At 38.7% G+C, this 26,193-nt stretch overlaps 3 protein-coding genes across 3 annotated transcripts; 2 read left to right on the top strand and 1 right to left on the bottom strand.

Moving 5' to 3' along the window:
* Window positions 1-11,736, top strand: LOC113522629 (alpha-1,2-mannosyltransferase ALG9). Its single transcript, XM_026908382.3, has 9 exons — window positions 1-235; window positions 2,192-2,358; window positions 3,019-3,205; window positions 4,448-4,647; window positions 5,853-6,130; window positions 6,885-7,042; window positions 8,534-8,718; window positions 10,145-10,366; window positions 11,005-11,736. The coding sequence occupies exons 1-9, from the start codon at window positions 141-143 to the stop codon at window positions 11,292-11,294; spliced, it is 1,782 nt and encodes a 593-aa protein (XP_026764183.2). The 5' UTR covers window positions 1-140; the 3' UTR covers window positions 11,295-11,736.
* Window positions 11,737-15,368: 3,632 nt separating this feature from the next.
* Window positions 15,369-18,038, top strand: LOC113522729 (tubulin beta chain-like). The gene is made up of 2 exons (XM_026908521.3): window positions 15,369-15,753; window positions 16,691-18,038. Exons 1-2 carry the CDS (start codon window positions 15,697-15,699, stop codon window positions 17,978-17,980), a joined length of 1,347 nt encoding a protein of 448 aa, XP_026764322.2. The 5' UTR covers window positions 15,369-15,696; the 3' UTR covers window positions 17,981-18,038.
* A 4,449-nt stretch (window positions 18,039-22,487) lies between these two features.
* Window positions 22,488-25,580, bottom strand: LOC113522728 (tubulin beta-4B chain). Its single transcript, XM_026908520.3, has 2 exons — window positions 25,366-25,580; window positions 22,488-23,870 (listed from the first exon to the last, which is right to left on the bottom strand). Exons 1-2 carry the CDS (start codon window positions 25,420-25,422, stop codon window positions 22,596-22,598), a joined length of 1,332 nt encoding a protein of 443 aa, XP_026764321.1. The 5' UTR covers window positions 25,423-25,580; the 3' UTR covers window positions 22,488-22,595.
* Between the last annotated feature and the right edge of the window lie 613 nt (window positions 25,581-26,193).

A 26,193-nucleotide genomic window follows, 5' to 3' on the forward strand; every position in this document is an offset into this window, starting at 1 on the left:
GTCAATCATTTGATGTCAGCTTTCAATTCCTTCGGTTTCATTTTTCATTTGTGGAAATTATACATTTTCATAATTATCTTTTCGCCGAAAATAATAATTGAACATTTATGTCATAAATAATAAGTAGAAAATATATTCCAATGCCGTTAACAGCCCGACAACGTAGTATTCATAATAAAAATGGAGCGAAAAGGAGTGCAAGTTTCAATAAAGGGAAACGAAAAGCGAGCGAAGGGTAACAATGAATTGTATTTTATTTATTTCCAATTTACATACATAATTACAGTGTATTCTCTTTATCTTTACGTTACGCTAGTAGATAGTTTTATAATTTAGTTAAAACTGAGGTTTTATAACTCGCTTTATATATGCTTTCTTTTGCGCTAAATTACCGCAGTTTGGCGCGTATCCAGGTGTCGACACGCTCCGAGCGAGGTAAAGAGCTTTTGCGTGACGTTATTTGTTTACTGTACCCTTTTATATACAATACACATAACTATTTTAGCTTTATTAATAGCATGATATATTATTCATATAATTTATAAATTGGTTGATTTTGTTTACTGTATTTGTATTGATATTGCAGCAGATATTTATCTCTGCATATTGAATTTGAATAACAAATGTGCATGGTGTTAGTTGATGATGTTTTGATAGACATAATAAACACATGTTGCTAACAGAAATTTAAAAGAGTAACTGTTTTTTGCTGGTTGTGCTAGTAGATGGCAACATTCCGAACCCAACAGTAGAATCATAAAAAAATATAATTTAATAGGGCTTGTAAATAAGTCTTATTGAATAAAAATGTTTAGGATTTGAATTACTATTAGATTTTATGTAATTTAGGATTATTTTTTTGATAGTGGTCATATTTTTATAATCATAATCATTTATAGATGTGAACAGTACCCTTATTATCAAAGAATAAACTGTAATACATTTGATACTGATATATAGGGATGTATTGCCTGTATATCCCTCTCTTCTGACTGAAACAGCATACAAGCATATGTTTAGCATCAAGATATGGATGGGATAGAAGTAACCAAACAAACAGTTTACATACATTTACATACAGCAATAGAAGGGGAAATAGTTATGGGGGAAAAGGAATTGTTAGTAATGGGGTTTAACAGCCCATTGCTAGCAATATGGGTATATTGCTAGCAATGGGTATGTTAAACTCTGTAAAACTGGGGGGAAAGGGATTGTTAGTAATGGAGACTGAGAATCCCATTGCTAGCAATATACCTAACCAAGTCGACCTCTTCGTGGTTCTCCCTGAAAACCTTTGTTATTACTTCTTGTGGAACTTGTCATGATGGGCAAACTGACCGGTTTTCATCCTTAGCTGTTATCTTTCACTGGTGCCTCACCACTATTATAGTGTATACAGATAGCATGGGCTGGGTTACCATTCTATTCTCACCCAATAAAAAAATATAATTTGATATCAACATATTGTATTTATATATTGGTTGAACAATGGATATATTAAATAGTAGTTTTCTAGTATATATTATTGAAATGAGATGAATACAGTTTAAGTGAATATAGATATCTGACTAATATGGATATTGTTGAAATGGATGTATCTTTTTTCCACCATCAATATCCAGTGCAGTATCCAATATATAGGTATTGTTTTGATGGGTGAAAATGATATGGTAACCCCGCCTGCGCTAACGGGATACGCTGGCGGAGCACCAGTGAAGGGTGATAGATGAGAATGAAAACAGGCCAGTTAGCCCATCATGATGAATTCATCAGGAATTAACCATGATAGTTTCCAGGGGGAACCGCGAGGAGGTTGACCTGGTTGGGTATATTGCTAGCAATGGGATTCTCAATCTCCATTACTAACAATCCCTTTCCCCCTAATATATAGGTATCAGAGAGGTACTGATATTACCCATGTCTGGTTTGTTTTATAGAAAACCCTCACAACAAAAGGTATTTTAGCTTCAGAAGATAAAAACAAATTTATAATGACCCTATAGTAGGTATATAGACATACTGGTTATTCATTGAGGATTTGTATATCAGTCTAGTCCTTTACTTTCTTATATTAGTCTAGAAAAATGTTCATTGCAGAGACAGACAGACAGAGAACGAAGTCATGTGATTGTCTGGAAGACTTATTATGATTATCTTAGATAATTTATTTTATATATACATTTTATTTCAGAGAGTTCCTCGTAACAAATGCACCTACTGATCTACGTAGTATTACTTACCCTGGCGGTGCAGTGGCATTGGTTTTGCTACTCACTGCCCGGCTCTTTGCTGCATATTGGGGACACATATCAGATTGTGATGAAACGTACAACTACTGGGAGCCATTGCATTATTTAGGTGAGATTCTATATTATCATTCAGTCTCCTATATTCAAGTATTTGCTTTTGCTAAATATAAGTGTTATATAGATGATAAATATTTTTATAATATCTGTTAATGACATATACATAGATAGATATATAATTTATTTGTATTACTTATAGCATGTAAATTACAACAGACAAAAAGACACAAAAAGCGAGGTAAAAGAAACACATAAAAAAGAGACAGCATGGGGTTCTTCAAACGGGAGGTAAAGAGGTTTCTTCAGGGTCTGCAATGCGCGCATAATACCTCTGGTATTACAGGTGTTAATAGGCTATACCACTGAGGTGGCAAATAAGCATACGGCCCACCTGATGGTAAGTGATAACCATCGCCTATAGACGTATACTGTTTTACCCATGATACCCCACGTGTGTTGCCATTTCTTAGGACTCAGGTGTTATTCCTCTGTACTCTTTTAATTCACTGCCATATCCTTCAAACTGAAATACAGCCATGCAAACACAACTGCTTTACGGTTGAAACACGAATGGGACAGAGGCACCCAAGCAAATGACTTTTGTTCAAAGGCTCTCTTTGAACCCTATTATAAATCCTTTTTCCCTTTAGTCGAGTGTATTGAGAGATTGATATAAATAAACTACAACTAACTGTACTTTTTCTTCATGCAGTATATGGCAGTGGCCTTCAGACATGGGAGTACAGTCCAGTGTATGCGATACGATCATACATGCCACTGTGGCTATTTGCTGTACCGGCCAAAATATTGTCACTGATGGTGTCGCCAGTTACAGTTTTCTACTCGATACGTGCCCTCCTTGCAGTGCTCACTGCATGTGCTGATCTCATGTTTTACAAGTAAGTTTTGAACTTTTTTGACTTAGAATGGCAAACAAGCTGACAGCCCACCTGATAGAAAGTGGTAACCGTCGCCTATAGACATGAACAGTACCATGGACATAACAGAGCATACTGTTTCGCCCATGATACCCCCATGCGTTGCCATTTTTGAGGACTCGGATGTTATTCCTCTGTACCGTGTAAATTCACGCCATATCCCTCTCTTCTAACCGAAACACAGCTTATTATACCTCAATGGTGGCCAACAATTATTAATTCCATCTTATGATTAAGGTTACTGATTAAATAAATTTTTAAAAATTGCCTATACTCATATTTAGCTAATGTTGCCTATAATTGGTTAAATGTACGACATCCAATTCTGGTGCTAATCATATTGACTGATATTTCTATATCATCATGTATACTATATATACTCATCATATCAGTCTTTAATTGTCCATTGCTGTACATAGACCTCCCCCTTAGAACAACTTAGAATGGCAAACAAGCTGGGCCGTCAGCTTGTTTGCCATTCTAAGTTGTACAACCTGATGGAAAGTGGTAACTGTCGCCTATAGATTGCCGTAAGTAATGATTAACCCACCTTTATTCACTAACTCCCTGCAACGCATTTGAGATCGTCGCTCCATCTTGTGTGGGGTTGTCCTATACTGCATTTGTCTGTACAGAGTCGTCATATATATGCTATGGTGTCTAGAATTTAGTATGAAACTGGTTAGCACTGTATTTTTTTTTAATGGATGATAATGGAATGATAACTCCGCCTACGTTAACGGTATACACTGGCAGGGCACCAGTGAGAGATGATAGGTGGGTACAAAAAGCAGGTCAGTTAGCCCATGATGTTGTGAGTGCGAAAGCGAATCCATGTCTCCGAAATATGGCACCTCGAGGGTATGTCGTCTGGTTTTTGGTGGGTACGCTCCCGCCTTACGGGGGGGGGGGATTCCCACAGTACCCATTCACCTCCTACAAGGTTTGAGGGGCTGCATAAAGCATTTTCCAGACATTAAAAAAAAAGGTCAGTTAGCTCATCGTAATGAATATATCTGGAATTCAGCTCGATGGTTTCCAGGGGAGACCACGAATGTAGGTCGACCTGACAGGGTATATTGCTAGTAATGGGACTGATAGTCTGCATTGCTAACAATCCCCTTTCCCCCACAGTTTATGACTTTTCTTTCTATTAGTGTATTGTGTTTTGCCACTAATGATGTAATGGTAAAAATGTGACAGGGCGGTGTGTCACGAGTTCGGGGTGCAAGTGGGGCGCGTGTGGCTATGTGCGTGGGTACCGGCGGCGGGAGCGTGGGCTTCCAGCGGAGCCCTACTGCCAGCTGCTTGGAGCGGAGCCCTGGTAGCTGCAGCGCTCGCCTGCTGGTGGCGCCGTCGCCTGCCTCCCGCCGTGCTGCTCACTGCAGCCACCACACTGCTCAGTAAGTTTACATAGTTTATAATTTTGAATTGCCAAATGTTATTTCGCCCTGTAGAGGAAATAAACTGGAATAAACAACACATATTTACAAAATTGAGTAAAAATCGATTGTGGGAATACGGAAAATAGCGTAAAATAAATATTGTGATATAGAATTTTTATAAGTTACGTTAGAGACTCACAAATAATATCATACTTTACGCAGTGTCAATAACCTCCGACTCAAATTTCCCACTCATTCTTTTTCCTTTTATTCTAAATCCTTTACTGTTCAGGCAGTTCATCTATGGAACTCACTACCTACCTCTATTCGGTGTGCTCAAACTCTTACTAGCTTCAAAACCTCTGTTAAATCTTACTACCTCTGACTTTAGTACTATTTTCGTGTGTTTTCTCTTCGTTTTCCTTCGTCATTTTTTTTTCTGTTGTATGTGTGCTGTTAAGTATGTGTATGTTATGTCTATATTTAATTGTGTATATATTATATATGTATGTGTATGTATGTATGTATATATGTTTGTATATGATAATATTTATATAATAGTGTGCCACCTACCCTTTGTCTTTTTCTCAATATCCTCTACCCAAAGGTTGTCTGGAAGAGATTGCTTAGCGATAAGGCCGCCTTTTGTATCACTTCTCATTAATATTTTCTGTATTTATTATTTCTCTTTTTAATTGGTGCAATAAAGTGTAAATAAATAAATAATATAATTACCTACGTGACGACAAGTAGTATTGCTTATGTACATACCATATATGGTTAATATTATGGATATCTCGGGATATAATCTATTTATGACTTCTCCTGTATCCTGGTCACGGCACCAAAATGTGTCTATCAACAAAAAATAAATAAAAAGCCATAAAATAATAATGACGTAGGTGTGACTCATAAAACTCATTAACCATTATACTAGAGGGAGACTTTGTACAAAATTCGTTTGCTTGGGTACCTTGGCGAATTTACAGGGTACAGAGGAATAACACCTGAGTCCTCAGGAATGACAACGCGTGAGGGGTATCATGGGCGAAACAGTATACTGTGTTTTGTCCATGGTACTGCTCATGGCTATAGGTGACGGTTACCACTTTCCATCAGGTGGGCCGTAGTTTATTTGCCATTCTTAGTAGCATAAAAAAACATTATATAATTAGTATGTAGGTGTGAAAGTACTATATACTGGACATTATTTTTCTAAACAGGTTGGCCATTCACTGCTCTCCTAGGCGTACCAATAGCAATAGACATGCTGCTCATCAAGCGTCAGTTTGTGGACTTCTTCAAATGGTCCATACTGTCCCTCCTCTTAATCCTGCTGCCGACCATCGCTGTGGACTCGTACCATTACGGTCGACTGGTGATAGCTCCGTGGAATATCGTCGCGTACAATATTTTCACTGAGCACGGCCCTGACCTGTACGGAGTGGAGCCGTGGACTTATTACTTTGTTAATGGATTTCTGAATTTTAACGTGATATGGGTGAGTGTTTTTAAATTTTCATATGAAAAAGGATATTTTATCATGTACAAGTATTATAAAATACACTCACGACTGCCAGAGGGAGACTTTGTACAAAAGTCGTTTGCTTGGGTACCTCTGTTCCATTCGTGTTTCAACAGTGAAGCAGTTGTTGGGATATGGCGTGAATTTATAGGGTACAGAGGAATGACACCTGAGTACTCAGGAATGGCAACGCATGGGGGTATCATGGGCGAAACAGTATACTCTGTTGTCCATGGTATTGCTCATGTCTATAGGTGACGGTTACCACTTTCCATCAGGTGGGCTGTCAGCTTGTTTGCCATTCTAAGTCGTATAAAGAAAAAAAAACCTTTTATTAAATGAAAAATTAGACATTTAATAAATGTTGCTTCTTATGATAAATATAACTGTCGTCTTTGGATTAATTTGGTTTCTTCATGGTTCATCATCAGAGAGTTGAATTGAAATTTTAAATTGTCACAAAATTTTCGATGTAAGTCAGATTCGAACTCATGAGCTTTGTCATAAGTCATGACTTACAGTCATCTAGATCACATAAATGACTTAGTCATTCTGCGATAATTTCTAAAAAAAAATAACTAATTTTGACTGTATAAAAGAACTAAATATAGAAATAGCAATGGTAAACATTTTTCTATAGTGGGCAGTACCTATACACTACACCTGTGTTTGTTATTTTATTAAGGTAAAATGATTTTTAATATCTTAACTTTAACGTCTATAATTCCAGGTGCTTGCTCTCTCATGCCCTCTCTTACTATTGGCGTGTACAGCGATCACGCCGCGGTCGACCGCGCGTGCTTCCTTCTGCGCTCCGTACTGGTTGGATCTGATGCCGTTGGTGCTCTGGTTAGGAGTGTTCATGATACAGCCGCATAAAGAAGAGAGGTTGGTATAACAATTCTTGATTAAACTATTAATCCGTCATACTCGAGAACAGATCTTGATTCCTCACAGCACATAAGCAAGTTATTAAAATTATTACCGTAATCAATTGGATATGTTGCTTAAAGTTTTACCTAAATGCCGTCTGCACAAAATCAGTAATTCATTCTATGGTAATTGCATAAGATTTTATAATAAACTGCCGGAATCTGCATTAAATCTGACAGAGAGGCAATTCAAATCTTATATTAAACAATTTTTATGTAAGAAAGCCTATTACAGGATAGACGAATTCATAGATGACAACATATCAAGTAAATAATTAGTTTATTAGCATACAACGTTATAATTTTATTTTCTCATTGCTTTCTTGATTTAATTGATTAATTTTAGAAATATGAAAGCGTAGCGGTTTTTTGTATTAATTGCCGCATGCATTCTTATGTAAAATGTGAATACTATAACTATCAGATGGCAATTGTGAGTAGCTTTGACGTGGTCTAGTGTTTTGAGTAGTCATGCTCACTAAAATGTCCAGACTTGTGGCGGCGTGGTGGGCCGGGTCATTGGGCTCCCTAAAATATGGTCGAGCGCAGTGATGGCTGGCTCATCCGTCATACTCGTGAACGGGTGCTGCTTGTAGGGACTGGTCTGCTCTAATCACTATGACTGATTTCCTCTTATTAATTGTTTAACCAGTTGGTTATGTATTCAATTTTTTTTTTCTTTTTTGAGTATTTAATTGAATTAGTGCTAATTGGTGGTTTGTATTCACACAATTAAACTTAAAAATGTAAAATAATAATAAAATTATTTAAAAGAGCATCACGCAAGTTTCTTGCTCGTTCTTCTTGTGATGAGACAGCTTTCCGAACGAGCGGTAAATTAAAAAAAATGTAATGACTTTTCAAAAGTGCTTCAATGTAAGTTTATTTGAATAAATGATTTCTATTCTATTCTAAAGAAATGTGATAACCAACAGTAAATAAATATATATATTTAATATATTTCACTAGATTTTTCAAATTGTCATTGTATATTTCTATTTTTTTGATACAATAATAAGTTAAATTGATAAATAATTCGCCTACAGCTAAATGTTAGTTGTTAAGTAAGTAAAAATAAAAGTCCAATTTTTAGACTTCTACCATAGACAATTTTTTTAAATTTCATTTTTATCATAATAACACGACATATGATCATACCATACCGAGTGAACACACGACATGTGGGGGAGAGAGATAGTAACAGGGCCTAGTAGCCCAATTGCTAGCAATATGCCCTAACAGGTCGACCTCCACGCGGCTCCCTTTAGAAACCATCTTACTTAATTATTGATGAATTGGTCACGATCCGCCAACTGATTTGCTTTCATCTTCACCTATCATCTGTCACTGGTACCCAGTCAGTATATACCGATAGTTTGTTTATAAAAAAAAAAACAAGACATGTGACCTCTTTTAAAAATTAAAACATTTTAAACCTTTCTTTCAGATTCCTTTACCCAGTGTACAGTATGATAGTGCTGGCTGGTGCGATATCGATGGACTGTATACAGAAGATGACATTTGCGGTCGGCACGGAGTTGTTCAGGTGGAGGAAGGAGCGAGAGAGACGCCATTACCTCGCGTACACCGGCCCGCTTATGGTCATGTGTGTTGCATTAGCGGCCGCTGGTGGTGAGTGCTTTTTGACTTTATTATCACTCTATGCGTGTATTTACTGTTCAATGTTTTATTTTTAGATGTCACTTAGAATGGAAAACAAGCTCACGGCCCACCTGATGGAAAGTGGTGACCATCGCCTATAGACATGAGCAGTACCATGGACATAACAGAGTATACTGTTTCGCCCATGATACTCCCCACGCATTGCCATTCCTGAGGACTCAAGTATTATTTCTCTGTACTCTGTAAATTCACTGGCATATCCCACCCTTCAAACCGAAACAAGCATGCAAACACAACCGCTTCATGGTAGAAACATTAATGGGACAGAGGTGCCCAAGCAAACGAGTTTTGTACAAAGTCTACCTCTGGTAAAATTCTCTATATAAATAGAATCTATTAAATTTCAAGGCCTTTATTTATAAAGTATAATTTAGAAAAAAGTTAATAGGTCTTTTATGGGAATGGGCATTAAATGTTATAATAAGATACCAAAGGATATTTTGGATCTGCCTTTTAATATGTTTAAAATTGTTATTAAAAAACACTTATTGAACAAAGCCTATTACATATTAAACGATTACTTGAATGACAAATGTGTATGGTGTTAGTCATTCATGCATGGGCTTTTAACGACCATTTAATTTTAGATTTAAATAAATACATATAATGTTAACAGAGATTTAAAAGAGTATTTGTTGAGTTTTTTGCGTTCTCTTCTCAACTGATAACGTTTTGAACCCTGCAGTGGATTAAACAAAAATGACGATTAAAAAAAAAAGTGTTTGTAAACAATTCTATTCGAATAAAGATGGTTTGAATTTAAATTTGAATATTAAAACATACATAGCTATATATATCTAAATTAAATAAATAAATAATAAAAAAACGGTGGCACTCCAGAAGTGTCTGACAGAAATAAAAATTTGAACAATTACGAATCGTCAGATGTGTCTGTTACGGTAACAAAGTCGCGAGTTCAATGGATTTTTCCCGTCTCAAAAAATACACTACGCGTCTAAAGAAATTTTCACTTCAAAAATAGATTACAATAAGTGTATTAAATGCATTTTAAAATATTTAATTATAATTATTCACATTGTTCCCCTATTCAACGTGTCTTAAGACATATTTATTAATAATCAGCGCCTTACTGTCCGGCTCGACCCACTGAAACTGCGCAGAGATGTTGCATCTTTGTGCATCTTCTATTCATCGGATGGTAAGTGACTACCGCCGCCCATGATCACCCACAACACCAGCGGCATTGCAGGTGTGCTGCCGGCCTTTAACAACATCTCTACGCAGTTTCAGTGGGTCAAGTCGGACAGTAAGGCGCAATCGTGTAGGATCATGTTTTGGTTCCATAAGTCATCATTAGCAACACGTACTGGTTAAAGAATGTAAATAGAAATATATAAATAATATATATTTGCAGGAATATCCCGTATAACGGCTCTGTACACCAACTACCACGGACCCATGCGGCTGCTGCGGTCGTTGCCCCCTCCACCGTCTTCCACGAACTCTCCTTACCTGTGCTTCGGTAAGGATTGGTACCGCTCGCCGTCCAGCTTCCACGCTCCTGGATACAATGTGAGATTCATACCGAGCGAGTTTACTGGGCAGATGCCGGCTCCTTATGCTGACTCGACTAATGGTGAGTGAGATAACAGTAATATTTATTTAATTACTTTATTGTGTAAATTTCACAGATTTATGTTGTGCCTTTATGTTTCTCTATTAAAGTAAAAAAAAAAAAAAAAATAACAGAATGGTTGAAAGAACGAATGTAGAGGGAGATTTTGTACAAAAGTCGATTGCTTGGGTACCTCTGTCCCATTCGTGTTTCTACCGTGAAGTAATTGTGTTTGCATGGATGTGTTTAGATGTTGATAGTCAACATCTAAAAAAAAAATACTTTTTACAAAGTAATTTTTTTACTGACGTATTAAAAAGAATAACACAAAAAAGGAAGGAAAAATATCATACACTTTTTTCCTAAATAAAATGGATAAATTAAAGAAAAAATATACACATGATATTCTTTTTTTTTTTTTATTTATTATATATTTTTTATTTAAAGTCAAAAGAACTTAGCCTATACAGTCTTTATGATAGACATTTATTACTTTAACACATCATACATGAATAACAAACAGCACAGATAATAAAACTTATAACTAATAGTATAGTAGATATAAAAAAGGAAGAATAAATGTCTATGTTTACTTGTTTCCACAGATTATAATCTCCAACTTTTGAAATTCGAATAAATGCTTCATGTTCTCTTTACAGCAACTCGACTCATTCACCCATACTTCAACGACCTGAACAAGGGTGACAACCGTACTTATCTCCGACCGTCGCAGTGCCACTACCTCGTCGACTCGGATATCGGGAACCCCACTAGCCTCGAACCTGCGTACCACAAGCAGTCCACGTGGGAGATAGTAGCCTCAGTACCTATACTAGACGCGCAGAGGTCGCACAGAATCTTCAGAGCGTTCTATGTACCCGTGTTGTCTAGTAAAAATAACGTATACGCCAATTTATATTTATTGAAAAATAAACTATTGGTAGGTTGATTAGAGTACAATTTCGATTGAGTATCAATAAATAAATATAGGATAGATAGAAGCGTTTGTTGGTTGTTCTTGTGGTGAACGTAACACTCGACTTTTTAATGTATTTCGTAAAAAATATAAACAGTACAGATCTCTTTAAGTCTGTACATGTCGTGACTATAGTTAAAGAAGTCGCTGTAAGAACTCTAGTCATTAAATTAAGCAAATATAAAGATATATAATACGATACAAAGCCAAACAGGATTTTAATTATTTATTTATTAAACTTTATTATACCAAGAGAGTGTAAATAGCGGACTTAACACCATATGGTGTTATCTATCAGTCAATTGTAGACAGGAATAACAGAAAATGTAATTGACGGCGTAACGTGATGAACAATATTAAAATAAAACAGTAATTCAACAATAATATACATATAATACATTATATACATATAAGATTTTTTTTATACAACTTAGAATGGCAAACAAGCTGACGGCCCACCTGATGGAAAGTGGTAACCGTCGCCTATACACATGAACAGTACCATGGACATAACAGAGTGTAATGTTTCGCCCATGACCCCCCCCCCCCCCCCCCCCCCCAAGCGTTGCCATTCCTGAGAGCATTTATTCATTCATCAGGTGTTATTCCTCTGTACCCAGTAAATTCACGCCATATCCCATCCTTCAAACCGAAACACAGCCACATTCTGTTTTCCTGTCCTCTCTTAGTGGTGTGGTGGTAACACTGCATCACTTTCCAGTGTTTACAAGTTCGAACCTCGTACGATACAGATATTTATCTGTTTGTATTTTAAATTAAACATATCAGTCATTAAAAAGTACAAGCTCTGTTTTGTTCAGCTCTAGATGTCGCTGTGTGAGGTATCCAGGATTTTTTTGTTTATTTATATGTGTACTAACAAAATTGAGATAATTTCTCTAGGTTTAGACTGTAGTTCAGTCTTATATACTACATTGAGACTTATTAAATTTGCAATAAATAAATCTATCAACTATAATGTTTTGTCACTTTCTTTCATAATTAAGATTTTAGGTCGAAAGAAAGGGACAAAATACTACATAGTAGATATCGTAGATTTTTTATATTTTTACGAATATGGGTAGTTAATAAATATAAGGGTAGAAGATTATAATTTTTAATTGTATGTGCAATATTTTTGTTACCTATTGCTATTGTAAGATTTTATTTAGCGCTTCCATTTTAATGCAAGCTTCCAGTGAAATAATTTCCATTAGATGGCGCTACTGGTAGTTGACTTTATTTCTAAAGTGGCCGATGGGCGAAAATTTTACCACCTTAAAAATAAAAATTAAAAGAGAGATTGTTTATTTTTTTTTATACAACTTAGAATGGCAAACAAGCTGACGGCCCACCTGATGGAAAGTGGTAACCGTCGCCTATAGACATGAGCAGTACCATGGACATAAGAGTATACTGTTTCGCCCATGATACCCCCCATGCGTTGCCATTCCTTCAAACCGAAACACAGCCATGCAAACACAACTGCTTCACGGTTGAAACACGAATGGGACAGAGGTACCCACGCAATCGACTTTTGTACAAAGTCTCTCTCTGGCCTTAAGGTGATTTAATTTAGGGCTCTATTACTTTTAAAACATAATTTTTTTTTTTTATATATATATATATATATATATATATATATATATATATATATATATATATATATATATATATATATATATCATCCCAAAATAGACAAGATATATTAAATTGGAATATTTCTGGAATTTTCTTTTTTTTTATATACACTGTACATTGACTGGCCCATGCTCTGTATATTTCTAAAGCATCTCTTATACGTTCTTTAGACTAGTAGCGCCATCTTGCTTATTATGAAGCCCCAATTGGCTTCCAACAAGTTGATTATTTATATTTTCAAAAATATGTACTTATTACACGTGTGTTTTTTATACATTTAGTAAATTATTGTGCAAATTATTTGTAAGATAATGCTTACAGATTGTGGATACGATTGTGCGGCAATAGAAATATAGAGGAAAGACCGCGTCCAGTGGGTCTACCATGAAACCTAATTCCGAAGTTTCGGATTTGAATTCACATTAAATTGAAGGTGATAGTCAGAAAGTAATGTTTCATTTGCTATACCAATTGTTCGGTTATTATAGAGTGTCTGAACAAACTGTATTTTTAGGTACTGTAACTGTATTTTTAAGTAAACTTTACAGTTTTTCTTTTATTCTTTTAAAGTCTTGTCTCGTTCGACTTTGAAATTTCGGAAAAATTTCATGGTATGCTGCATGGTCTACACGACAGTTGTCTATGGAAAATACATACATCAGCGAGACTTTATAGAGATACTAGCTGACTCGGCAAACGTTGTTTTACCATATACATTATTTCTAGAACTATACATGAAAATTTCTCGTACTACAATTATTATATTCGATTGCCATCTTGCAACCTTATTAAAGCATATAAAAATCGCGATTAAAAAACAGGGGTTGACTGTAAAAGCGTGAAAATTTGAATTTGTATGTATTTTTCAATGCTAAACCTTAATAAAATGAAAATAAAAAATATTGTCAAAAAAATAAAAAAAAAATTTAAGGGTGGGTCACTGTTATCATTGAGGGGCATGAAAAATAGATGTTGGCCGATTCTCAGACCTACCCGATACGCACACAAAACTTCATAAAAATCGGTAAAGCCGTTTCGGAGGAGTTTATATATTAGATGATTTTGTATCACAGTTGTATCAATCAATGAAAAAGTGACTTTTATACAATGAAAAGTCGAATAGATTATTCGACCCATGTAATCCTATTAAGGCTTACGATTAATCGTGTAATTCGTGTCGTAGAGTTGGTACAGGCATCCGAGTGCTTCTTGCAAGTTTTCAAACATACTCAATACCATCAGAGGGAGGGGAATTGTTAGTTATGTAAATTGATGACTCCATTGCTAGCAATATCTATCAGGTTCGGATTGATACCTGCTGCTGATTTTCACCACCGTACAACCCGTCACAAACTAAAGTTTAAAGTAAAACTAAATCGCTACACAAAACATCTTAATATTCCTGTCACGGATATGAATTAGCAGCGAACTTTAAAAAAGGGCGAGCATAAGAGATCGTCGAAAGGTTGTAGTGTCACAGGCTTAATATTATTTATTAAGACGTGTTTTAAAATTAAATAAACATATTTGATTACAATGTACGATTGTTGACCATTTTGAATTTCGACGACGTGTTTTTAACATATTTGCATTTTTATATTTACACTGAAATAATGTAATTTTTACTGTAGAATAATTTATTGTAATGCAAATGATCATTACTGAATTAAAATTAATTTATTAAATAATTGTGTTTTATTAGTGCCTGAGGTATGTTGTATTTATGTGCATTGTTTTAATACATATATAATGATTACGTTAAAAAAAAGTATAATTAGAACAATCTTTTACAGGGTACAGAGGAATAATACCTGAGTCCTCAGGAATGGCAACGCATGGGGAGTATCGTGGGCGAAACAGTATACTCTGTTATGTCCATGGTATTGCTCATGTCTATAGGCGACGGTTACCACTTTCTATCAGGTGGGCCGTCAGAAAGTTTGCCAGTCTAAGTTGCATAAAAAAAATCTAGGTCTTTTAATGCGATGGAAACTTAATGGGTTTTTGTTTTTATCGATAAAAATGCAATGGTAAACCTGCCTTCGCTATTGATACACGCTGGCGAGGTACCAGTGAGAGACGATAAGTGAGGATAAAAGCAGGTTCGTTAACTCATCTTGATGAATTTAACGATAATTAACCACGATGATTTCCAGGGGGAACCACGTGGAGGTCGACCTGATGGGTCATATTGGACTATTAGAATAGGATTTATGATGAACGAAATGTTAAGCTCCATTTACTGGGTCGATTATGATACGAACAAAAACACGAAATTGAGCCCGAAATGTCGGAATTTCATTTCATGGTAGACCACCAGGTCGTGGGTAAGGAGGAATCGCCTGCACGCGAGGAAGAAGAGCTATAGGGGTTCGGTAGAATTCGGAAGCAAACTCATGGCTCCGGCACTGTACTACAGCAAAGAGGCGGAACACCGTTGGATTCTAACCGTTAGGAGCCCGACAGTATCTAGTCTTAAAGAATGATGAATCTTTGTTTTTTAAAAGAAGTGTAAATTTAGGTTAATTTCTTAACCGTCTCGTTTTTTAATCACAATACTATTTGGTCACGAGAATCATGGCCAACAAAATTTTTATTATTTAGTTAGTTTAGTAGGTATTAGATGTAGTTAAGTAATTGATATTTTTTTTTAATTTTTAAATAATTTATTTTGTTATTATCTTTGATAACATTTTATTTATTTGTGTTTTTTTAAATTTCTTGTGAGTTTATAATGAGGGAAATAGTTCATATTCAAGTTGGCAGATGTGGGAATCAGATTGGGGCTAAGGTAACGTAACAGTCTTTACATAAGGCACCTACATTTTGAAATTGCAACCTTTAAGTATGGGGGGAAAGGGATTGTTAGTAATAGAGACCGAGAATCCCATTGCTAGCATCATACCCAACCAGGTCGACCTCCTCGTAGTTCTCCCTGGAAACTATCATGATAGGCTAACTGGCCTGTTTTCATTCTCATCTATCACCCTACACTGGTGCTCCGCTAGCGTATCCCGTTGGCGCGGACGGGGTTACCATTCCATTTTCACCTTTAAAAAACCCCTTAAGTATGTTGTTACAACTAATCAATGAGGGATATACTCGTAGTATCAGATAAAGATGTTTTATATAACATATCTGCAGTTCCATTCATGTTTTTACTGCCAAACAACTATTCTTTTAAGGTTTTGTTGCAATATGGAGGGGTAAGATGCTCAGGATTGTAATGCGTAACACCATTGACGTCATTGTATAATTTGTAATGTCTGGGGTGCTGTTTTATTTTTTAATGGATGATAAGGAATGGCAACCCCGTCCGAGTTAACGTTAACGGTATACGTTGACGGTATACGTTGACGGGGCACCAGTGAGGGATGATAGGTGAGGATGAAAAGGCAGGTCATTTAGCCCATCGTGATGAATACACCTGAAATTCAGCACGATGGTTTCCAGGGGGATCCACGTGGAGGTTGACCTGTCAGGGTATATTGCTAACAATGGGGGTGGTAGTCCGCATTTTTATCTATCCCCCCCCCCCCCTCCTCTGTGATACTGTTCATGCCCATGAGTGACACATCACTTTTTATCTGATAGTCTGTTAACTCTATCAGCTAGATTATTATTCCAAATTGCTTAAAAAATAAAAAAATAAAACTACTAGGAAATTTGTTAACAGAGTTCTATATAAACCTAGTTAGTTTGTTTACTAAGCGTACATTTTATTACAGTTCTGGGAAGTTATATCAGACGAGCACGGAATAAATCCACAAGGCTGTTACCAAGGAGATTCTGACCTTCAACTCGAACGCATCAACGTTTATTACAATGAGGGATCTGGTACAAAATACGTCCCTAGAGCTGTTCTAGTTGACCTCGAGCCTGGCACCATGGATGCGATTAGAGCCGGACCATTCGGGCAAATCTTCCGGCCCGATAATATAGTTTTTGGTGGTACGGGCGCAGGCAATAATTGGGCTAAAGGACATTACACAGAAGGTGCAGGTTTGCTTGAAGTGGTCCTCGACGTAGTGCGTAAAGAAGCTGAAGGTTGCGATTGTTTGCAGGGATTCCAAGTAGTGCACTCACTAGGCGGTGGCACAGGTTCAGGAATGGGGACGTTGCTGCTGGATAATTTAAGCGAGGAATATCCAGACAGAATAATGGTAACATACTCCGTGGTTCCGAGTCCTAAAGTTTCTGATACTGTCGTGGAACCATATAATGCGACTTTGTCTCTGAACCAGTTGATAGAAAGCTCGAATCAGTCGTACTGCATAGACAACGAGGCATTATACGATATTTGCTTCAGGACACTCAAATTAATGACGCCGACCTACGGAGACTTGAATCATTTGGTGTCTGCGACAATGTCGGGCGTGACCACATGTCTGCGTTTTCCAGGACAATTAAACGCTGATCTGCGTAAGTTAGCAGTGAATATGGTCCCGTTTCCGCGGCTACATTTCTTCATGCCAGGCTTCGCGCCGCTTACGTCTCGCGGCAATCAAAAATACCGCGCGCTATCCGTGCCAGAGCTCACGCAGCAGATGTTCGATGCTAAAAACATGATGGCGGCCTGTGACCCGCGCCATGGACGGTACCTCACCGTGGCCGCTGTCTTCCGTGGACGGATGTCCATGAAAGAAGTAGACGAGCAAATGCTGAACATTCAAAAGAAAAACAAGGATTTCTTCGTTGAATGGATTCCACACAATGTAAAGACAGCGGTATGTGATATCCCGCCCCGTGGTCTTAAAATGTCTGCTACTTTTATCGGCAATACGACAGCGATACAAGAGATATTTAAAAGGATCTCTGAGCAGTTTACATCTATGTTCAGAAGGAAAGCGTTCATTCACTGGTACACTGGAGAGGGGATGGATGAAGCAGACTTTACTGAGGCGGATAATAACTTGAGCGATCTTATATCTGAGTACCAGCAATATCAGGATGCCACCATTGATGACCAGGAATTTGAAGAAGAGGAAGAAGGGCCAAATGATGAGAGTGACGAATGAGAGGTTTTATGTATTCAATGAAAATATTATTTATGTATTTAATAAAACAGTATTCGAATTGAATATTTATATAGTAAATACCAATGCCAAGGTCTGTCTACATACTTAAAATGTGCTATATACCTATGTAATGTTGCCTTACGGTTGACTTTTCGTGATTATGTCCGTTTGATATTATTTGCTCCACAAAAAACAGCAACTCGCATACCTAATAAAGAATTAACAAGGCAGTAGACTATATATTAAGGGAATAAGGGAAAAAAGCAAAGTAATATGCCTTATTACGGAGTAAAATATCCATTGGGGAAGGGCGAGAAAGGGATCGTTAGTAATACGGACTACCAGTCCCGTTATTAGCAATATACTCTGTCAGGTCGACCTCCACGTGGTCCCCCTTGGAAATTATTGTGCTGAATTTCAGGTGTATTCATCACGATGGGATAACTGACCTGCCTTTCCATTTTCAGCTATCATCCCTCACTGGTGCTTCGTCAGCGTATACCATTAGCGCAGGTGGGGTTACCATTCCATTATCATCCATTGTAGGTGGTAGAGCCACGCTGTAATACCATATGGTATTGCAGCATGAATGGGCCGGCTCGACCGGGGAAGTACCACACCCTCACAGAATACCGACGCTAAGTGGTTGCACTTTCAGTGCGATCACATTCCGTACGGTGAGTGAGGGAGTCCGGAGGCCCATCCCATACCCATCCCATACCCATCCCTTTCCTATTCCTAAAATCCTTTCCCCAACCCCGTCCCCCTATCTTACAACACGCAACCATGGCAGTGGAATTAAAAAAAAATAGCATACCCCAGGGAGGTACCAGTAACCATGTTGCTGGAGAATCCTCTCTCGAGCAACCACGCTCGGGCTGCCCTGCGTATTCTGGGGGGGGCAAAATTCCGCTCTTTGGAACCAAGGGCAAACGGAGCAAGATTTCTACGGCATCCCCTTCGCTCAATGTGAGCTTCTGCAATATCAGGGGATTACATTCTAACCTAAACGCTGTCCACCACCACCTAGAAACGGCGCGGCCGGCATTGCTCTTTCTAACGGAGACACAGATATCCTCTCCAAACGAAACTTCATACCTGACGTACCCGGGCTATAAACTTGAACATTGTTTTGTTTCGCGTGCCGGTGTATGCGCGTATGTCAGAGAGGATATCTGCTGTCGCCGCCTTGGAACTCTTGAAGGTACGGACCTGTCTATTTTATGGCTGCGCGTAGACTGCAATGACCATCCTCGCGTCTATGCATGCCTATACAGGTCCCACAGCGGTAACATCGAAACCGACCAACTCATTGAGCACGTCCAAATGGCTACAGATTCCCTGCTCGAACAGATTCCTTCCGCTGAAGTCGTGATTCTTGGCGATTTTAATGCCCACCATACCGAATGGCTTGGTTCACGTACAACCGACTATGCGGGAAGATCTGTTCATGACTTTGCTTTGGCTTATGGTCTGACGCAGCTTGTTTCCTCGCCTACGCGAATACCTGATGTGTTGGACCATTCACCTTCACTGTTGGACCTTCTGCTGACCACCCACCCAGACAACTATGTGATTTCCGTCGAAGCTCCGCTTGGATCGTCGGATCACAGTCTGGTGCGGAGCGAGGTGCCTCTCATGAGTCCGATTCCACCACGTTCCACGGGTAGACGTCGTGTCTGGCACTACAGGTCAGCGGACTGGGATGAGATGCGGATTTTTTTCGCATCTTACCCATGGAGGCGGGTTTGCTTCACACTGGATGATCCTGACGCCATTGCCGATTCCATTGCTGATGTGGTGCTTCAGGGAATGGAATTATTTATTCCTAACTCTGTGGTGCCCGTCGGCGGGAAATCCCAGCCCTGGTATGGAGCCTCTTGTAGAACAGCATCTCGTCTGAAACAGGAGTGCTTCCTAACCTGGGCTAAAGGTGTGGCGTCGCGAGATCCTAACACCAGTGCTCTCAAAAAGAAGTATAACTCTGCCTCTAGGTCTTTCAAAAGAGTTATAGCCACAGCGAAGTCAGAGCATATCAGTAGAATTGGCAAGAGATTGGCTAGTTTGCCCTCTGGGACTCGAGCTTTCTGGTCTCTTGCCAAAGCTGCACAAGGGAATTTCTGTAAGTCATCTTTTCCACCATTGCGCAGGGAGGATGACTCGTTGGCCCAGAACGCTAAGGAAAAGGCCGATCTTCTTGGATCCATCTTTGCGTCAAACTCGACATTGGATGACGGGATGAAATCACCACCGACCATCACGTGTTGTAGGAGCTCTATGCCTGACATTAAATTCACGCATAGCTCAGTGCGTAGAGCACTTTTCTCCCTCGAAATCCATAAGTCGAGTGGGCCCGATGGTATTCCTCCAATTGTGCTTAGGACGTGCGCACCAGAGTTGGCTCCGGTTCTTACGCGTCTTTTTCGGCTTAGCTACTCATCGGGCATAGTCCCAAAGTTTTGGAAGACTGCTCTGGTGCATCCGATCCCTAAAAGGGAGATCGCTCAGATCCAGCTAACTATAGGCCCATAGCTATCACTTCCTTATTCTCGAAGGTTATGGAATCCATCATTAACCGTCAACTGCTCCGGTACCTAGAAGAGCACCAGCTGATCTGTGATCGCCAGTACGGCTTTCGACAGGGACGTTCGGCTGGTGATCTTTTAGCTTACTTAACACACCGATGGGCAGTGGCAATCGAGAGTAAGGGAGAGGCCTTAGCAGTTAGTCTGGATATCGCGAAGGCCTTTGATCGGGTGTGGCATAGAGCGCTGCTTTCAAAGCTACCTTCATTTGGGTTGCCTGCGAGACTGTGCATTTGGGTCGCCAGTTTTCTCAAGGAACGTAGCATTAAAGTCGTAGTCGACGGAGCATGCTCTGATTTAAAACCTTTGAATGCTGGTGTCCCGCAAGGCTGTGTACTATCTCCGACTCTGTTTCTTCTGCATATCAATGATATGTTACAGATAAGTAATATTCATTGCTATGCAGACGACAGTACAGGAGATACATTATATACCGGTCATGCAAAGATCTCGCGGGCACATACCGATGAGTGCCGGAATAGACTTGTGTCTGAAATCGAAACTTCACTCCATCAAGTTTCGATCTGGGGTGAACAAAATCTTGTCCAATTTAACCCCAAAAAGACACAAGTCTGCGCGTTTACCGCAAAAAAGACGCCGTTTGTCGTATCTCCTCACTTTCAGGGCACTTCCCTTGATAAAAAGTCGAGTCTAGGAATTCTGGGCGTTGATATATCTTGCGACGTCCAGTTTTGCGGTCATCTGGAGGAGAAGGCTAAGATAGCTTCCAAAAAGTTAGGAGTACTCAATAGGGTGAGACGATATTTCATGCCAGAACACCGCCTGAAATTATATAAAGCCCAAGTCAGGCCGCATATGGAATACTGTTCTCACCTGTGGGCAGGAGCGCCACAGTACCAACTCCTTCCGTTAGACCGCATTCAAAGTCGGGCGGCTCGAATTATCGATAGTCAACGCCTTACTGTCCGACTCGACCCACTGAAACTGCGCAGAGATGTTGCATCTCTGTGCATCTTCTACCGAATTTATCATGGGGAGTGTTCTGAGGAATTGTTCGGATTGATACCTGCTGCTGATTTTCACCACCGTACAACCCGCCACAAACTAAAGTTTCATCCCAATCATCTGGACGAGTGGCGGTCTTCCACCGTGCGTTTTTCAAGGCACTTTCTTCCACGCACAACCATTCTTTGGAATCAACTTCCTGCAGCAGTATTTCCGAACCGATACGACAACATAACCTTCAAGAAAAGAGTATATTCCTTTTTAAAAGGCCGGCAGCACACCTGCAATGCCGCTGGTGTTGTGGGTGATCATGGGCGGCGGTAGTCACTTACCATCAGGTGAGCCGCATGCTCGTTTGCCCCCTGTGTTGTAAAAAAAAAAAAAAAAAAAAAAGAAAAAATTATCCATTATAAATTGTCAAAATTGGTTCAGATTTAACAACTGTGTATCATATGTACCTAGCTACAACTACGATTTAGAATAAGAATCAAGAATTTAGAAACCAGAACTTAATCGATACAAAACCAAAAGTAAATAAAATTTGGTCAAATTGTTTACTAAAATTAAAAAAAAACAGGCACCAAGACATCTTACGCAAATTAATTGAGTGATGTCGACTAAGTGACTGTGTGATAGCAAATGTTCTTAGATAAAAAGATATATTTATTAAGCAAAAAACCTAATTACATTACAATTAAAAATTATAAAACATATCAAAATTCATTCAAATTGGTTTACTCAAGTGGCTACATTTTTCTCCTACCGATACATTTACCGGCCTATCTGATTAAAACTATGTTGGCATTTGCCATTTACCAGCAAGCGGATGTTACAATGCTATTTGTTACAGTTATATCAGAAATAAAGTAATTAAACAATGCAAATAAACAGGCAGAAACCAGGTACCAGTCATCATATCACAATAATCTGGAACATTAGACTAAGATAACTCAATATTTGAAATTATAAAATAGTTTATTCCAAACAGTGTACACAAAAACATGGTTACATTTACGACTTAACACTATGACAGAAACAATACATTGGACAAAACACGAAGACAATCATTCTTCTTCCACTTCCTCATCAAACTCCCCCTCGTCATCAGCCGTGGCCTCTTGGTACTGCTGGTACTCCGACACCAGATCATTCATATTGCTCTCTGCCTCCGTGAACTCCATTTCATCCATACCTTCACCAGTATACCAGTGCAGGAAAGCTTTCCTTCTAAACATAGCTGTAAACTGTTCGGATATCCTCTTAAACAGTTCTTGAATAGCTGTCGTGTTTCCAATAAAGGTTGCGGACATCTTGAGTCCACGAGGCGGTATATCGCAAACAGCTGTTTTGACGTTATTCGGGATCCATTCGACAAAGTAGCTGCTGTTCTTATTTTGGATGTTTAGCATTTGCTCGTCCACTTCCTTCATGGACATCCGTCCACGGAAGACAGCGGCTACTGTGAGGTATCGTCCGTGACGCGGGTCGCAGGCCGCCATCATGTTTTTAGCATCGAACATCTGCTGCGTGAGCTCTGGTACGGACAGCGCGCGGTACTGTTGGCTACCGCGAGAAGTAAGCGGCGCGAAGCCAGGCATAAAAAAGTGTAGCCGCGGGAATGGGACCATATTAACGGCTAGCTTACGCAAATCCGCGTTCAGCTGCCCTGGAAATCGTAGACACGTCGTGACGCCCGACATCGTGGCAGATACCAAATGATTCAAGTCTCCGTATGTCGGCGTCGTCAACTTGAGTGTTCTGAAGCATATGTCGTACAAAGCTTCATTATCTATGCAATACGTTTCATCCGTATTTTCTACCAATTGGTGTACTGATAAAGTGGCGTTGTACGGTTCTACTACAGTATCGGATACCTTTGGACTGGGAACTACTGAGAAGGTATTCATTATGCGGTCTGGGTATTCCTCTCTAATCTTCGAGATTAACAACGTTCCCATACCAGATCCAGTTCCGCCACCAAGCGAATGAGTCAATTGGAAGCCTTGCAAGCAGTCACAACCTTCTGCTTCTTTTCGAACTACATCGAGAACTGAATCCACCAATTCTGCGCCTTCGGTGTAGTGGCCTTTAGCCCAGTTGTTGCCTGCTCCGGATTGACCAAATACGAAATTGTCAGGCCGGAAGATTTGTCCAAAAGGTCCAGAGCGCACGGAGTCCATTGTGCCGGGTTCGAGGTCGACGAGCACGGCTCGGGGTACATATTTACCACCGGAGGCCTCGTTATAATAAACATTGATGCGTTCGAGCTGAAGATCAGAGTCACCTTGATAGGCGCCGGTGGGGTCGATGCCGTGTTCATCAGAAATCACCTCCCAGAACTGCAAATACATTTGAATAGCGCAATTATCGTGATTCTCTTATTTGTTGTAATTACTACGATTACTACAATCTTAAATGTTATATCTGTATTATACAAAATATTAAGAATTAAAAAAAAGTATGAATCTGTTGAGAATTGATAAAAAACATCAATATAGGCAATTTGAGAACTTTTCATACAGTTGATAATACATCGTAAGGGATAATTTTTTTCTCGATACTCCCCTGCTAGCCCAATTCATCCGTTTCGCCATTTTAAGATTTTAACCTAAAATTGACTGGGGGAAAGGGATTGTTGTCAATGGAGTTTGACAGCCCCATTGCTGGCAATATGCCCTAATAGGTCGACCTCCACGTGGTTTCCCCTGGAAACCATCGTGAACAATTCTTGTTGAATTCGTCACGATGGGCTAACTGACCTGCTTCATCCTCACCTATCATCCTTTACTGGTACCCCGCCGGTGTATTCCGATAGCGCGGGTGGGGTTACCATTCCATTATCACCCATTAAAAAAAAACCTAAAATTGACTATTACGAGATTTTTAAAATCCTTTGAATGGGTACCTCTGCCCGATTTGTGTTTCTGCCGTGAAGCAGTGGTGCTTTGCATGGCTGTTTTGATTTGAAGGGTTTGAAATAAGTCTTTGTACCCTGTAATTTCACTAAATTACAGGGTACGTAGGCATAACATCTTAATACTTAGGAATAACAATTTTTTTATTATTATTTCAGCCGTTAACTATCCCCTGTTGAATATAAGCGTTTCCATAAGAAGAGTTTTGCCAGTAGTTGCCACGCTTGGCAGGCGGGTTGACAACCACAGTTTGGCTTTTAGAGATATTTTAAATGGGACGGTGCAGTCCATCCCTCGCCCTCTTTTAGTTGCCTCTTACGACACTCACGAAAAAGGAAAAAGTGGCCCATTTTATTTCGGGGCGCATACGGCGTAGGAATAGCAATGCACGAGTAGTATACCGTGGGCATCCCAGCTGTGTATGTCTACAGGTGGCCGTTAGCATCAGCGGCGGCCTTACCCATTGCGAGGCTCCGGGCGATAGGTTTTTGCGAAGCCCTTTATCTTTCGTGAAAAATATGTGATGCGAAACTAGGTCTGGTTTTTTGATTTAGGACATTTGTTATGTTTGACGAGAAATGGTAATCAAATAAAATTTGAGATATTTAATTATTGGAAATTTTCCATTGACTCAAAAAAATCTTATTTTCCATTGTTTATTGTTCATTCGCGATTAAAATGCCTAATTCGGGAAGTTTTTACGACTTGTCACTAGACAAAATGCCACTCACTGGTTGTTTAAAATTTGCTTGGGTTGTTACGACCCTACAAGAGCGAGGCCCCGATCAATTGTCCTGTTCGCCACCCCTAAGACCGCCGCTGGTTTGCACTCAACCTCAAGTTGGCTGTCAGCTTGTCAGTAGCTATCATAACGAAAATTGAAATGCTAAAACATTTTAAATTAATAAATTTCCATTACCTTGGCTCCAATTTGGTTGCCACATTGTCCAGCCTGGATGTGCACGATTTCCCTCATCGTAAATATTTCACAAATAATTTAATACCAAAAATGTAGTAAGTTTGAATTTTGTTGCCGTTAAAACAATCATAAAAAAATACTAGAAAAAAAAACTTCTGTGTAATTTCAATGGTGCATAATACACGAAATTTTATTCAACAATGAAATAGAGAATATTTTTGTTTTTTATTTAAAAAAAATAAACAGTTCCATATTTGAAACGAGTGTAGTGCTATGCTGCCTGTAATATTTATTTAACACAAAAAAGAAAGAGATTAATTAACCTTTTTTTTAATCGACTTCAAAAAAGGAGTAGGTTTATTTATTTATTTATTTACACTTTATTGCACCAAGTTAAGAAAGAAATAACAAATACAGTAAATATTAATAAGAAGTGATACCAAAGGCCTTATCGCTAAGCAATCTCTTCCAGACAACCTTTGGGTAGGGGACATTGAGAAAAAGACAAAGGGTAGGTGGCACACTGTTATATAATATAAATACATATACATACACACATATATACACACACATATATTACATATATACACAATCAAATATATACATAACATACACATACTTAACAGCACACATACAACGAAAAAAAAAGGAAAACGAAGAGAGAACACAGGAAAATAGTACTAAAGGGAGAGGTAGTAGGATTTAACAGCAGTTTTGAAGCTAGTAAGAGTTTAAGCGCACCGAATTGAGGTAGGTAGTGAGTTCCATAGGCGAATTGCCTGAACAGTAAAGGATTTAGAATAAAAGGTTTTCAATTCGTTTGTATTT

This window comes from Galleria mellonella, unplaced genomic scaffold, assembly GCF_026898425.1.
Source record: "Galleria mellonella isolate WM207_F2 unplaced genomic scaffold, CSIRO_AGI_GalMel_v1 utg38, whole genome shotgun sequence".
Taxonomy (NCBI): Eukaryota; Metazoa; Arthropoda; class Insecta; order Lepidoptera; family Pyralidae; genus Galleria; species Galleria mellonella.